General features: G+C 38.9%; 1 protein-coding gene across 1 annotated transcript in view; it reads left to right on the top strand.

Moving 5' to 3' along the window:
• Window positions 1-16,963, top strand: part of EFHB (EF-hand domain family member B) — a 511,923-nt gene that overhangs the window by 395,368 nt on the left and 99,592 nt on the right. Inside the window, exon 11 of the mRNA XM_044066233.1 lies at window positions 16,738-16,962. Coding sequence (XP_043922168.1) covers window positions 16,738-16,962 — 225 coding nt within the window. The remainder of the gene's footprint in view (window positions 1-16,737; window position 16,963) is intronic.

Genomic DNA, 16,963 nt, shown 5'->3' with positions numbered 1-16,963 from the left:
GGAGCTGGCCATGGAGCAGGCACAGGGGCCAGCACACTCCTCATGACCTCAAAGGCGCCCCTAGCAGGCAGGGAAGGGGGTCCCCATTCCGAAGAGACAAGGACTCCTCCCAGCACTGAGAGGGATGGCTCTGAGGCCGATGTTGGGGCCGAACTCACCTGCGCCGAGGCTCCAAGAGGGAGAACGGGTCAGACAAGGGTCTGATGCCACTCGCCCCCTCAGAACTGACGAGGGAGTCCTGGCACCCGAATCCCTCCAAGGATGGAACCAAGGAAGAGATTGGAGCCGATGAGGGAGCCGAAAGGAGTGGTATGGGCTCAGACATTCCGACGGTCCTGACCCCTACGATCTCCGGATCTGAACTCAAAGGAAGAGTCAGAGGAGGAATCAAAGAGGGAGTAGTGATAGCCACTGCCTGATGAGGAGGGCTATGCAACATTTGGGCCAGTGCCTGCAACTCAAGTAGTCTGCTAACCACCCTCTCGAGGTCATGGTCCGACAGCCTGGAAGACCGAGAGGAATGGGACCTGTGACTCCGCTCCGATAACAAGGGAGACTTCGGAGCCGAATAGACAGATTCCAGGGAAGGAGACCCGGAACGCTTTCTGCTCAAAGATGGCTCCAACAGCAGAGTCGGAGCCAACTGAGGCCTCGAATCATCGGTTCTGGCTGGAACCGATGCAGTGGTAGTAGTAGTAGCGCCGCTCGGTGATGGCTCCGAACATGGAGCCAATGGTTTGGTGGGCTTGGAAGGTTTACCCGACGAAGGCTTAGCCGGGGAACCTTCAGGCTTCAACAAGCCTCTCAAAATAAGTTTATTTCTGCGTTCCTGCAGGACTCTTGGACTGAACACATGGCAGACAGAACAAGAGTCCTGCAGGTGCAAAGGGCCCAAGCAATATACACAAGAAGTGTGACCATCTGTCAAAGACATCTTCTGACAGCACGAGTCACACTTCTTGAAGCCCGAGACCTTGGTGTCTTTCAACATCCTGAAACAAGGATGACGGGCAGAAAAAGACAAGTCTAAGTGGTCTAGTCACAATCAGCCAAAACACATACACACAAAGGGCTTGTAACAGACCCAGAAAACAACTAAAAAAACCAACACTTTTTAACACAATCTAACTCTAGGCACACTACAAAATTACAGAAAAAATCCAAAGAGATTCACTACTACAGAACTAGTTTAGCCAAAGGCCTAACTATTAGTGTGGGGAAAACTGAAGAAAAAACTACCTAATAGAGAATTCTAAACAGGGATCTATAGGGTAGTAACTAGGGATAACTATCGCTAAGGTTAGAAACTAAAAAACTGACTAAATAGAAGAAAAAGATTAATACAACCTGGAGCCGGCAAAAAGACGCAACCTCATAGCCGAAGTGGGAAACGAGATCTGGGTATATCACGCCTAGCATTATGGGACATAGGATAGCCTCGAGCCGGTAAAAATAGCTCTTGAGCTTTAGTAATAGGCTGAGTCAGAGCCGAGGTTTGGCTCTGAACCCATCCAGCAAGAATGAAGGCGAGATTGACAACTTAACATCAGCACTTAGGGTCATATGAACACCAGAGAGAACACTTTAACAATGTGCCTTAAGGGAACTTATATATATAACAAAAAAAAAAAAAGGATGACATGGGTTGGGGCGAATCTTAATGGCAATTCGGGTGGGGAAACACTAGACAATATATGTATATATTTGGGTGCTTATATTTTGATCAACAGCAGAAATAATTGATCTAGAAATCAACAAATACCACTCATTGACTGCAATACATTTAATCCCCCAAAAAATAAAAAAAATCAAGTAAAACAGATGTTTTTTGCACTACAGTGGGCCTATATTGTCCTGTGATCTCTATCATAAAATGATGGCACTTTTTAGAGCTGATTTTTGATCAGCTGTATTGGCTCCCTCCCCAGTCAATGAAAACTTAATTGATGAAACACTATGCACTGGTATATATGTTTTATTGCTTTATTTGGTGTACACAGTTGCTGTATGCTGAAATTATACTTTTATTTGTTGCTGGTATAGTATGTCAAATTATGTTATGGTTCAACTTCAATAATTCGACCATAGCATAATTCAGGAGTTTTCCCTTTTGTTTCCAGTTGTGCACCACTGGAGTTAGTATATTTCATTTCTGAAGTTGTGGAATTCAACCCCCAAGTCAGGGTTGTGGGGATGAAGCCCACTATGCAAAAGTTTTTGTTTTTTCTTTTGGTAATAGTAAATGCAGCTTATTGGTTTACATTTGCAATAATTTCTTTCAGTGATTTTGTTGGTGATTAATGATAAACACCAATGAGTTTAATTTTTTTGTTTTAAACTCACCAGTGATTATTCATTATATTCTCATATGTATATATATATATATATATATATATATACATATATATATATATATATGTGTGTGTGTGTGTGTGTTTGTATACACACACACACACACACACACACACACACACACACACACACACACACACACACACACACACACACACATATACACACACACACACACACATATATATATATATATATATATATATATATATATATATATATATATGTATATATTGGTCTACAGATTTAAAGGAAGGGTAAGAGGGCATAAGAGAGTAATGAAAGAATCAGAAGCTCACCATGAATGAGATTTGAGATTTGACTTTATGGAAGAAAATCAGTTTACTTATTGTTTAATTACCTTTAATATTTTTAACTGCTTGTTTTTGTATCTGTGTCAAATAAAATGAGCTTTCAGTCAATAGTTTTTCTTTTGTTTTCATACAGCTGTTGTTGTTTGTCTTTTGGCTTTTCCTGGTTAGGAGTCGTCACAGCGGAACTCCGGTCTGCTAATGATTGGCAGTAGATTTTCACGAACACCGAGGTGCCAGCTCGACGTTCAACCTTCAACGAAGGTATGCCCTTATGCATGTCTTTCAAATGCCCACCCAACCATGGGGAGGACATGCAGACTCCACACAGAAGGCACTCCCCACACTCCAGCCAAGAAATGAACGGGAGAACCTCTTGCTGTGAGGCAACAACGCAACTGCTGCACCACCGCGGATACAGCCATTATTTTAAGGATATGGGTTATTATGGAGATTATAAGATACTAATTACTAACAGCAGTATGTAAAATGACATAAGCTGTCTTCTTTAAAATATGTTTATTTAAATGTAAATGGTCTAAGCAGTGGCAATAAGAGAGAAAGTTTAAGTATTTAAAATGCATAAAACACAAGTAGCTTTTTTACAAGAAACTCATTATTGCAAGATTAATTTAATAGATTAAATACAAAGGAATATATGGTACTAGCAAGTTCTAGTTTTAAAGAAGAGAGAAGGAGACTGGCAATATTATGGATAAATTCTGTTAGAATACCAAGGGTCATTGACTTGCATATTTATCATAAAGGTATGATATGTACTGTCATTACTGAATAGCAAAACAGAATCTTAACCTTAGGAAATATGTAGCAGATTCTGTAAATGTTCACTTTGAATATGAGTGGAGATATAATTATGGCAGGACACTTTAATTGGATACTTAAAGAAATTATGCCAGTGCAATTAAGTAACCCAGAATTATAACATTGGTTAAGGCTTTAGTAAACTTTACTGACTTAATCTTATACATGTTAATAACTTCTGAATCAAATTCTTTTGTTTCACATTCATTATTGTTGATATCATAGAGTATATTTTCAAATGTTTTGATTCATAAAATAGAAAATATAAAGGTGAGAACATGTCTTTTATCAGATCACAATGTGCTTACTTATACATCAATGATAAAACCAAGAAAATTGGAGTCTTTAAAAGAATACCACCTTATATAACAAATTTAAATGATTTTAAAGACTGGTTTCGAACAAAAACACATGTGATCCTTTGGGACTTGATGAAAGCAAAACTATATGATACATTCTCAATTTGGTATAAAGATACAGCAGCAAGATAAAGGCTTGTTAAAACTGCAAGGCAAGATAAGCAGGATAACTTTAAATATACAAAAAGGAGAAAAATTACTATTATTAGAAATGAAAAAAGAAAGAATGCTTAGTTCCACAAGATCCTACAACATAAGGTTGCCATTAGTTTTTAAAAAAGTCAAATTACATTCTTATTCTTTAATTCCTAAGGATTATATAAATTATCTTTTAGATCCAAAATGATAACAAGAACTAATGTCGTAAAAAGGCTCCTGTGGCTGTTAGTGTAGGATCATAGGATCATAGGAGGTTACTAGTCTATCGACCCTGAGGCCTTTATAAGCCTAGCCAAGAGTTTTGCCCATGTTTAGACAAATCAGCACCCGATGCCCCTGTCCAGCAGGGACACAGGTGGAATCCCAGGAGTATATTTTCTGTTCCTAAGTATATATCTATAATCCTATACTTACCTATATTTATATGACAAAGTCTCAACTTGGTATTACAACAAGAGAAAACAATGGGATAATGACTTATTATAACTACAGTAAAATATAAGCAAAATAAAGTTAAATATACAAAAGGAGAAAAAGATCTATTATTAGAAATGAAAAAAATATATACAAATGCTGAGTTTTAGAAGATAATATGGTATAAGGTTGCCATTAGTTTTAAAAAAAGTAAATTTATATTCTACTTTTCTAATTGCTAAGGATTATGTACGTTAGTTCATATATGCAAAATGATTGCAAAATCTATTTATATCAACATTACATCTATCCCTTGTTGTAATAGGAAATACCATGGACATGTCAGAAATTATGGACAATTAAAAAATAATATAAGAAAATTAATGCACAGAATAGTAGTATAGAAAAAATAATGAATTTTACAAGAGTTACAAAGTTATGACTATACACTGAAAAATTTAAGCAAATGAAATGTAAACTGCACAGGGTGTCTGAATTCATGAATGTCAGGCATTATAGAAAAAAGATTTTTAAAAAATCTTTCTGGGACAGGACCATTCAAAAAATAAATGTATTAGACTCTGGAAAATATGAAATGGTTGCCTGTTAAAGTTTGTTGGCTTGGCTGTGGGGAAATGGTCAACTGGATTCACATGTGGTGGTCCTGTTCAAGACTTGCACCATGGTAAAAAATCATATCAATTTTTATATTAGAAAACGATTTAACTAATTTTCATATGAAAAGCTGATATTATGACATACACCACAGTTATCAGCTAAGAAAGAAAATATAGTAGCCCTAGCTAGCATGATTACTAAATGTATTATTTTAGACTAATGGAACCAAGACATACCTATCCATTGTTTTCCAGATGAAAAATCACAGTTAAGGTTTACAAAATTCATAACATTTGAGAATAATTAAAATACTTGTTAACTGCTTTAATCCTTTATGGGACAAATAGAAACATCTGTTTCTCTAACAGAAATAAAGGAGCAAATGAAAAGGCTAAGCAAAAATAATGCTGTGGGTAGCAATGATATTATTTTTGGATTATATAAAATATTGTCTCAAAATGTTTTATGTCTTTTACAGAAAGTATTCACAGAAATGGAAACTACATTTAACATACCTCTACTGAAAAATACAATGATTTCTCCTTAATTAAAATAGGATAAAGAAGAATCTCTTACTATTCTTATAGATCTATATTAATACTGAATGTCGATTACAAAATTTTTATGTCAGTCCTTGTCAATAGATTAAAAATATACTACCTATGTTAATAGAGGAAGACCAAACTGGCTGTATATTACATAGGCAAACACAAGACATCATAAAAAGATTATTACATCAAAATAATAATTAATTTCATGGATTATACTAATGACAGTAAGCAAAAATATCTTTAATTGATGTGGATCTTGATAGAGTCATTGATTTAATAAACTGGCCCTATTTAGCTAAAGTATTGGAAATATACAGATTTTTAAATAATTTTATATCTCCTATTAATCATCATTATCAAAATTAATTCGGTACTTACGTATTATCGCAACCACATTTTCCAATGTGCTGGACTTTCTTGTCTTTTACTCAAACAACGAGAAGGGAGTGTAATCAGGAAGGGTAGACTGTGAAAAACTCTTCTGGGATGTTGGTGGTGGCTTTGTAAAATGAGTAAGGGTTCAAATTTGAGGATTTATGGCTAGCATGCTTGAAAGACGTTATGCATTGAATTCAGCGAGCGATCACAGTGGCTGCATGTATTTACGTATGTTGGCCTGAAAGGAGTGTGGGCAATCATAGCATATGATGTTAGACACACACACACTCACACTTCCAATAGAATAGCTGCTTTCAAGCACGCTAGCCACAAATCCTAACATGTGCAAACCCTTACTCGTTTTACAAACCCACCACCAAGATCGTGTTTTAACAATCTACCCTTCTCGATTACTTTGTAAGAAGTTAGACAGGGTACTGCTTTGCTTTTCTTTCCTGATGCTTTCTGTTCTCAGGGCAAAGGCTGAGAAAAAGGAATGCCGAATGTGTTTTAAGTGGAATGGGGGACTTGCTTAACTGATATGTTGAGATGCTGGCAGTAAATGGGGAAACCTATTTTTCAAACCTTATTTTTTCAGTCATTGAAGTGAGAAACCTTCCTAAAAACAAGAACACATTAAAGAGAACATGTCTCTGAGGTTTTGTCATACTTCATTGGTCCCAGCTGACACAAGGAGAAGCAACCAGCATTAGCACAAAAATGTGGTTGCGATAATACGTAAGTACCATTAATTCTTATATATTAACCTAAAATATTTTCTCAGTCACTACAGATAAGCAAAGGCATGAAATGATGTTGCCCCTTGTCTCCTTTATTATTTGCTTTGGTTATTGATCCTTTAGCCAATTATGTATATCTTAACAATGATATAATAGGATTTAAAATAATGATTAATGTATTTCCAAAATTCAGATGTTAAGTTGTTCAATCTCGCCTTCATTCCTGCTGGATGGGTCCGGAGTCATTCCTCAGCTCTGACTTGGCCACTTTCTATAGCTCGAGAGCTCTTTACTGGCTCGAGGCTACCCCTTATCCCAGAATACCCAGCGTCAGCTATCCAGATCTCATTTGCCGCTTTAGCTGCGAGGTTGCATCAATACTGGCTCAGGCCTAGTATAACTTTTTTCTCTGTTTAAAGTTAAATAATTTACTTGAAAAGTTGGTATTTTTTTCTTTGTTTATACTAGTTTGTAAGTTTATTTAGCCGTAAACCCCTTATCTTGTCCTTTGCTGTGTTTTTGTGCTGTGTTGGCCATCGCCCCTTAGTCGCTAAGCCTTCTATTGTTCCCTGAACTCGTTTAAGTTAGAGAGTCCCCCCCCCTTAAGGACAGCCATTTAAGTTAGAGGCTCTCCTTTAAGATTTTTATCAATATACTTTTTTTATTATTGTAGTGTGTCTTTTTGTGGTACTTCCTTTTTTTTCTCATAATGTCCAAGGAAGTTAAAACCTCAGGGTTTAAAAAGTGTGACTCTTGCTGTCAGAAGATGTCTCTGACAGATGGACATACTAGTTGTGTGTACTGCTTGGGGGCTCTGCACCTGCAGGACTCTTGCTCTATTTGTCATGCCTTTAGTCCAAGGGTCCTGCAGGAGTGGAAAAACAAGCTAATCCTCCATGGATTGTTGAAACAGGATTCTCTGGGTAAAGCATCTCAGCCAGTGAAATCTTTGAAGTCAGTCAAGCCATTGGCTCCATGTTCAGAACCGACCTGTAAGCTTGACAGACCAAATGTGTCGGTGCCCTCTAGCACAGATAAGACTACTCCTCCATCTGCTCCAACTGTTACTTTGGAGCCATCTTGGAGCCACAAATGAGCTAGGCCTCCTTCATTGGAGCCAATTCGCTTGGTGCCACAATCACCCTTACTTTAGAGCACAGCCAGTCATCACTTATCTTCCTACTCCTCTTGATCCTTAAGGTTAATGGCTCAGGACATGGAGAGAGTGGTCAGTAGGTTGCTGAAGTCACAGGCCCTTGCAAAATTGTTTTCGAGCCCGCCTCAACAGACCTCGGCTCCATCCACTTCGATATTGATTCCTCCTCCGACTATGCTTAGTTCAGAGCTGGAGTCCATGGACATTCCGATAGTGGTTCCTTTGGCTTTGATGAAATCCTCTTCAGCTCCACTGTTGGCTCTGATTACCTCAGTTCTTCCTTCCATCGAGGTATCTGGGTGCCGAAACTCTCTCGTCGGCTCTGAGGGGGGAAGTGGCATTGGACCCTTGCCTGACCCCGCTCTCCCTCTTGGAGCATCAGCTCAGTTGAGCTCGGCTCCCACATCGGCCTCGGAGCCGTCGCCCTCGGCGCAGAGTGGGATTCCTGTCTCTTCGGAGCCGGATCTCTCTTTGTGTCGAGACCGTGATGCTTTCGAGGTCATGCAGAGAGTGCTGTCCCCACAGATGGCCCCACTATCAGTCCCATCGGCTCTGTCCCCTTTGGTGCTTGTGCCAACCTCTGCTCCTCCTCCAGCCCCAAAGCATAGGGAACCTATGCCCCAGGACACCCCATTGGGTGAACCCTCTTCTTTTGAAACCTCCCCAGAGCATTCTGAGCAGGCTTCCTGGAAGAAAAAGTGCAAGAGGAAGCACCAAGACTCCCCTGAGTCTGTCACCTCAGATACAGACCTGGATGAATCGGAGGGGTCCCCAAGGTCCCCCTCTGAAGATGTTTCCTTTTCAGACATCCTCGAGATTCTTAGGCAGAGGCATAGCTGGACTTCCCTATTCCCTTCCAAGGATGAGTCTGTATATCTGGATGCATTTGGTTCCCGATCTTCCACCTCCTGGGTGTCTCCGCCTTTTGATCCACTCATGTCCATAGTGTATCAAAAGGCTTGGTCAGCTCCAGATTCCATGGAACCTGTCCTGAGGAGACCTAATAAATTTATCACAGCTCCGCAAGACAAACAATTCCTGACTAAAGGTGTCCCAGTTGATGCCATGGTGGTAGCAGCAGCCACAAAGAGTTAGCTGAAACCTCCTCATCTGTCCATCCACCGAATAAAGAGTCTCGTATGATGGACAGATATGGGAAGTGAATGTTTTCATCAGCGACCTTCTCCCTTAGGTCCCTGAACTATCTTTCCCATTTTACTAGACTTCAGAGGGATCTCCTAAAAGAACCTGGAGATACCCTACAAGATCCCACAGCTGAGGGAGCTTCAGCCAAGGTAGCAACCCAGCTGGCGACTTTAAATTCAGTAGTCAACTCCTCCATGAGGCTTATTTCATACTCAGCCGATGGAGTGAGCAGAGCTGCAGGAACAGGAGTGGCTCTTAGGAGACATTCTTGGCTGTGACTGTGTCAGTTTGTGGAACCTTTCAGAGCGTCCTTCACCAATACCCCCTTTGATGTCTCCTCTCTCTTTTGGCCTCAGGTGAAAGACACACTTACCAGGTGCCAGCAGGAAGGCAAGACTGTCTCTGATGTGGGAGTCAGTTTTTTCACTCCTACCAGACCATACCCAAAGGGTCAGAAGTGTGGAAAGATGTGGTTTCAAAAATCCCAGGGACCCTTGCCTGATGCACGTGGTGAATTTTCCCCCAGGGCCAGAGGGGGAAACAATAACAATGGTAGATGCTGCCCTTGTGGTAGAGGGGGTCCGCAAAATCAGGGTGGCAGATATATGTTCTCTTCCAAACCCTATCAACATCCCTGAAGAGATGCCTGACTGCTCAACTCTGGAGGCAGTCAGAGGAAGGCTTTCATTGTACTCAATCACCTGGCAAAATATTACAAAAGACAAATGGGTACTATCCATTATATCCGGAGGTTACAAAATTCCCTTCCATCAATCCCCTCTTGTTTCAAAAAAATCCATCCCACATGTTCCACCCAATCTTTGGGATCAGGCAGTCACAGAAGTTTCAAGACTGCTAGAAAAAAGAGCCATCCAGGAAGTCCCCGTAGACCAAGTAGGATCCGGAACTTACTCAAGATTCTTTTTAGTGCCCAAAAAGACAGGGGACTGGAGACCCATTCTGGATCTCAGCAGATTAAACAAGTCTTTACAAAAAGAAAAGTTCCGAATGGTAACACTGCAGTCCATTCTTCCCTTTCTGGATCTGGATAATTGGATGTGCTCCATAGATCTTCAGAACGTGTACTATCATATAAAAATGGACAGGCGGTCCAGGAGATTTCAAAGCTTCTGGCTAGGGGCCAGTCATTACCAATTCAGAGCTCTGCCCTTTGGTCTCACCACAGCCCCCAGGGTGTTCACCAAATGCATGGCAGTAGTTATGGCTCACCTGAGACGTCTAAGATTCCAGGTGTTTCCTTATCTAGACAACTGGCTCCTCACTGCTACCACCAGGCAACAACTTATAGAGGCACGATATTACACCATCACATCCTGTACTCAACTAGGCATCACAATAAACTTTGAAATATCTGCCTTGTTGCCCTGTCAATCTATTACATACATAGGAGCAGAGCTAGACACAAGAAAAATGATTGTAAAATTGCCTCAGGAAAGAGTTTCCATTATTCGATAACAGGTGTCACTTCTCCTGAGGAGCAAAAGAATTCAAGTCAAATATGTTCTTCAAGCTCTAGGGTCCATGGCAGCAACCATTCTTCTAGTTCCCTTAGCATGCTTTCACATGAGAATCCTTCAGTGGCTTCTTTTCACACAATGATCCTTCCAGGAATTACCTATGTCTCACATGATGCTAATTATGGAATCTTGCAAAAGACACCTTTCCTGGTGGATGGTCTCCCCACTAGTGACTCAGGGCAGACCTTTCATGGAATCCCATCCGGTTGCCACAGTGACCACGGATGCTTCCCTGATAGGGTGGGGGGGCATTATCTAGGAAAGACAGTCCAAGGAACATGGCAACCTCATGAGTACCACATGCACATCAACGTCCTGGATATGAGAGCGGTGCTCCTAGCATTGAAAGCTTTTCAAGACTCTTTCCCTGCCGGGACTATTGCAATACAGATGGACAACATGTCAGTGGTTTGGTACATCAACAAACAGGGGGGAACCAGGTCTTACCCTTGTGCCGAGAGGCCCTCAGACTATGGCAATGGGTGATTTCCTCCCAACATTTTCTGACAGCAATGCATATCCCTGGGAAATCCAAAGTGATAGCGGACAGGCTCAGCAGGGCTATCCTCATGCCATATGAGTGGTCTCTGAAACAGGAACTTGTGGATCTTATTTTCTGCAAATGGGGCCAGCCTTGCTGCGATCTCTTTGCCTCTCCCCTCAACAACAAATGCAGCAGCAACTTCTCCCTTGTTCCTCCTCCAGGTCAGACACCCATGGATGTTTTAGTCCATGATTGGCCTCAGGGACTCCTTTATGCATTTCCCCCCTTCCCCCTAATTCCAAAAGTCATTCAGAAAGGAAAATCGTTGGGTTGCAAGATGATCCTCATTGCCCCCTATTGCCCTCAACAGATTTGGTTTCTGTTCCTTCACCCCCACCTTCTAGCCCAGCCTTGGGTTCTGGACCCAGTGCCGAACCTCTTGATTCATCAATCAGGCGGGTTACACCAATCCCTCCAATCTCTCAAGCTCACAACTTGCTTACTCCACTTCCAATCTTAGCCAGGCTCCCCAATATTTCCCCAGCAGTGCGTGATATTATTGTTTCCTCCCATAAGACAACTACAAGGAAAGTTTATGCTAGCAAATGGAAAAGATTCTCTTACTGGGCAGAATCCAGGAATTTAGATCCTTTTACAGCTCCTGTACATGAAATTTTGGATTTCTTAGCAGAACTGTTTCAATCTGGTGCAGCTGCTGCTACCATCAGGGTACAACTAGCTGCCATTTCAAATTTTCACATCAGAGTTTTTAACTCAAGCATAATGTCTCACAAACTCTGTAAGGCCTTCATGAGAGGTACATCTCTACTTAGACCTCCAGCGAGAGAGCCCCTTCCACCTTGGGAATCTCAATTTGGCTCTGGCCTCCTTGATACTGCCATCCTTTGAACCAGCAGCATCATGTTCTTTGAAATTTCTCTCTTGGAAAACTCTCTTCCTAGTTGCTATTACTTCTGCCAGACATGTTTCAGAACTCCATGCCCTATGTGTTCGCCCTCCATACCTGGTTTTCACAAAGACAGAGTTTCTCTAAGAACCAACCCATCTTTTCTACCTTAAGTTTGTTCAGAACACAATTTGAATCAATCCATTGAACTTCCTGTCTTTTTCCCTAATCATTCCAACAAGGCAAAATACAGATTACGCCAATTGGATGTGCATAGACAACTATGTTTCTATCTCCATAGAACTAAAGAGCTGAGAAAATCAGATCAGTTGTTCCTTTCATTTGCTAACAACAAACAAGGTCTTTCAGTTTCTAAACTAACCTTGTCAAAATGGTTATCAGACACCATTTCCTATACTTACCATTTGTGACAAAAAGATCTTCCAGCAAGACCCAAAGGTCATTCAACCAGATCAGTAGCTACTTCGGTAGCTTTTCAGTCTAGATTGCCCATAGATTCAGTCTGTGCAGCAGCAACTTAGGCAGATCCTCATACACTCATGTCTCATTAAAAAGTAGATGTGGTCTCCCGAGACAGGGCTTCCTTTGGTTCCATGGTTCTGAAGAGTCTGTTCCAATGAGCCACCCAGGATTGAGGTGTTAAGGACACTGTCCCATCCAGCAAGAATGAAGGTGAGATTGGACAACTTAACATAAAGAAGTTATGTACCTACCATAACGTTCCATGTTAGTTGTCCTTCATCTCACCTTCCTTCTTGCGTCTCTCCCTCCTTCCCCCTTCCTCGTGGATTGAGAGGAGTTTTTCAATGGTTTCACTGGCTAACTTGTTTTGTTCTTAGTTGCTTCCCAAGCAAACCATGACAATTTACTGTATATCCAGGTTTAATAATAATGGATTATCTTCTATGATTATGTCTAGTGTGAGCTATCTCAAATGAGATCTGGGTAGCTGACGCTGGGCATTCTGGGATAAGGGGTAGCCTCGAGCCAATAAAGAACTCTTGAACTATAGAAAGTGGCCGAGTCGGAACCAAAGATGGGCTCTGGACCATCCAGCAAGAAGGAAGGCGAGATGAAGGACAACTAACATGGAACGTTATGGTAGGTACATAACTTCTTTTTATTTTCTGAAGATATCCTTTTAAATAGAGGTAATATAGATTATTCACTAAAAAAAATATTATGTTTTGAACTATCAGTCTAAACTTCAATCTGAATAAAACCAACACCTTATTAAGTAACAAGTTAAATTATTTGATGGAATTAAATAGCAAATTTAAATGGAATAGTAAAGAGACTAAATATTTACGGGTTACTCTTACATGCAATTGTAAAGAAATAGCAACAATAAATTATAAAAATATTTGAAACAATATTAAATCAATAATAAATAAATGGAATACATTATTGCTTTCCAATAAAGGCAGGTTGATTTTAATCAAAATGTTTCTTTAATCTAAAATACTTGTACATTATGCAGCTTATTTAGTTCCTTTTAAAAAACACATTAAACAATTAACATTTATTTGAAGTTCTTATGTCACCCCAATAAATCTAGAATAGTTTTAGGACATCATGTTAGAAAATGGAAAGATGGTGAAACAGGATATTCTGACTTAGAAGCTTATGATATAGCTTCAGTATATAAAACAGTAGCTTTATGGTTAAATTCTGATTTTTCAGTCAATTGAGAAAAAATGTATAAAACCTTGTGGTTACATAAAGGAAAATATCACTTTACAACATATACAAATTTTGATTAATAAATAACGTAACGTGGCAGATTTTACTTTTATATACAACATATTAAAACATTTACGAATTGTATATATAAATACACGGAGATAAAAAATATGGTGTTTCATATTATTTTCTTTAGCATTTTCACCAGAATGTGTAGACAGTCTGAACTTTCAAAAATACTAATCTTAAAAAATAAGGATTTGATCTTCTGGAATCAAATATTAAGAGAGTCTACAGTGCTTAACACATACTATTCAATGAGTAAATATGATTCTGTTATGGAAAACTGGATTACAGCAGAAAACCAGTATACAATTTTTTAATCTCTAAAGTTGATTAGATATAATTAGAAAAGAGTATCCATCCATTCTTGATTTTCTAAACAATCTCAAAACAAATGGTGAGATAGGGAGATTATGTTTACCCAAAATATATAAAATAATTAAGAACTATACATTTTGTATCAAAGATAACGGGTCTACTTTGAAACATATAAAGCCCATAACATCTAATTTCATAACATTGAGACCAAAACATCTAAAACCCAAAACATCTAAAACCCATAACATTGAATTTCATAACATCTAACAGTACAAATCACAAGAAAATAACATCCCCTCCACATATAATGACACCAGACTACCAAACACACTTTTTACTACATTTCTGCAGGGGGGGGCAAGCCCCCCTGCACCCCCCACACCTCCCATAAATTAAATATATCAACTCAAAGATCATACTACAGTGGGAAAAAGTTAATTTCCTAACCCCACTGTATCAAGCCCCCCTGCAGAAACATAATGAAAAGTGTGTTTGGTAGTTTGGTGTCATTATATGTCATTATATGTGGAGGGGATGTTATTTTCATGTGATTTGTACTGTTGATGTTATGAAATTCAATGTTATGGGTTTTAGATGCTTTGTGTTTTAGATGTTCTGGTCTCAATGTTATGAAATTAGTTGTTATGGATTTTAGATGTTTTGAAGGGGACCCAAGATAACTGTTAGGGTTATATTCCCCACAGAAGCAGCTTAACTTTTACTGTAGTAGATAAAGTATTATTTTAACATCTTCAAAAAACCTATAGCGTCTTTATTTCTAAGAGTATTCTCAGTTTCTACACAGATTATATATCCCTCCACATACACTTAAATTATATGCAAAAAGGAAGGCATTAATTGTTGGACGTGTGAATCCTTAATCAAAGCAGTTTGACAGGACATGTTTTTTTTTTTGGGAGGGAAAAATATAATGTTTCCTGCAAACATTGTAGCCTGATAAATTTATATTAACTGAACATTTGCCGTTCAGTGCCCCCGTTCTTGGATGTGCACAAAAGTCTCACTTCCCACTTCTTTGAAGCTTATTAACAATAGCCAGGAAATTACTTCAAATAACTGGAAACATAACACCTTTATATATAGAAGCCATAAATACTATCAAACACCTTTATATGTAGAAGTTATAAATACTATCACTGTTGTACGTTTTATAGAAATGTGTACTATTAAGATGAAAGTATGCAAAATAACTGCAGAATATAATTACTGGGTAAACTAAACTCATTAACAGAGAAATGTTAATCTATGTTTTATTATCTGTTTGTGGCTGTAATGAATTGTAGTAATGTATATCAATAATTGACATAGACACTTGTGTAAATAGTTATTTATTTTATTAAGTTAATGTGTTTGTTCCTGTATATAAAATTTCATAAAAGATGTTAAAAAAGAAATCTGAATGTGCCTTGTGCGCCTGTTACTTTAGCAATGAGAAGAGATAAGAATGTGATGGTACTCAAGGTCTTTGATGACATAGATAGTTTTAGTTACCACTGTGCTGCTTAAGCTGTTTGCAGAACGAGGGGTAAAAAAAAAGTCTTCTGTGTTTTCTTGACATATCTGATGCATTACAATCAATTGTCATACTGCAGTTGTTTAGCCTCATGGCTGTCACACTATTTTTAATTCTTAGTTTACAGTTTACTACTTCACTGTTGTTTTGTTTGTATGGTTTCTAATTTTTTTTAGGTTTCCTTCACTCAGTTTTGAAATCACTTGTCCTGGTGAGGGTCATGGTATCAGCAAGTTGAGTAGGGTAGCCCAGATTTCCCTTGCCCCATCAACAGTCTAAAACTCATCCTTAGGAATTACTAGACATTCCCAAGCAAACTGAGCAATAGAATTCATACAATATATCCAGGGTTGCCATGTCATCTCTTCCCAGTGAATCATACTTCATACACCTCCATGGGTATACGCACAAAGTACTGAGACAAATCTGTACTCTGTAGTCATTCTAGATTGCTAAACTCCTTACTGTCATTGAGTGTCAGCCCAGCTACTCTGTAAAAGAGCTTCACATCTGCCATTCATTATCTGCAGTGTCATATTTTCAGTCACAACTCAAAGGTTGTGGTTGCAGCTAAGGATGTGTCAGACTGATGGTAAACAGAGTGTTCTTTCTATGACTCATTTCTTACTTCAGCACCTCACTTTAATGAAATGCCCACTACATTGCTATTGCTGCCCCCACAAACAGGTAGGGCAGTAAGGCACATCCTTGGCAGATTCCTACATCCACTATGAACACTCTCACTATTTCATTTTCTTTCTTGCATAATCTCCTTTTTATTATAATAGTTTTGCTGTAGTTTATCTACTGTTGCATTTCCTAGTATTCAAAAAACATTTGCGTTTGGGTTGTGGTCAACTGGGCTGAACCTGAAATTGATCAGTGCACTACCCCAGTAAACAAATATTAAATAAAATGCAAATTTGAATAGGATATTATATTAGTAAACATAATTTTGTAATGGAAATTAAAAATAATGATAGGTCTACTACTTTATATTATTTCAGCTTTGCACTGGTTTGAAATCAGTCTTCTTTCAGTATTTAGGAATGCTTTATATATATATTAATTTAAATGCAGTTCTTTTGAGTGTGAGGGCAATTTTTCCTTTGGAAACATAAATGATAAGAATAAAATAAGTGCATCACAAGGAGTTTGACATTGATTTTCAACCTTTCTTTAGGAACAAAAAAGAAAGCAGAACCATCAGATCTCCCTCCTTCTGGGACTGATGGAAGCAAATCAGGTGGAGGTACACTTGTAAAACCTGAAGATCTTGTACCGTTGGAGCATGGCAGCTCGGTGAAGATACCTGTTACTCTTACAAAACCAAGGGACCGTGTACGGCATCACTATCAAACTTCTTCCTCCATGATCAATGCAGTTGTAGGACGTTTCCCTGTAACAAG

The sequence above is a fragment of the Protopterus annectens genome, chromosome 3.part1 (assembly GCF_019279795.1).
Source record: "Protopterus annectens isolate FY-2018-M chromosome 3.part1, PAN1.0, whole genome shotgun sequence".
Classification (NCBI taxonomy): domain Eukaryota; kingdom Metazoa; phylum Chordata; order Ceratodontiformes; family Protopteridae; genus Protopterus; species Protopterus annectens.
The sequence above is the reverse complement of the archived record's forward strand: the minus strand, read 5'-3'. Positions and strand labels throughout refer to the sequence as shown.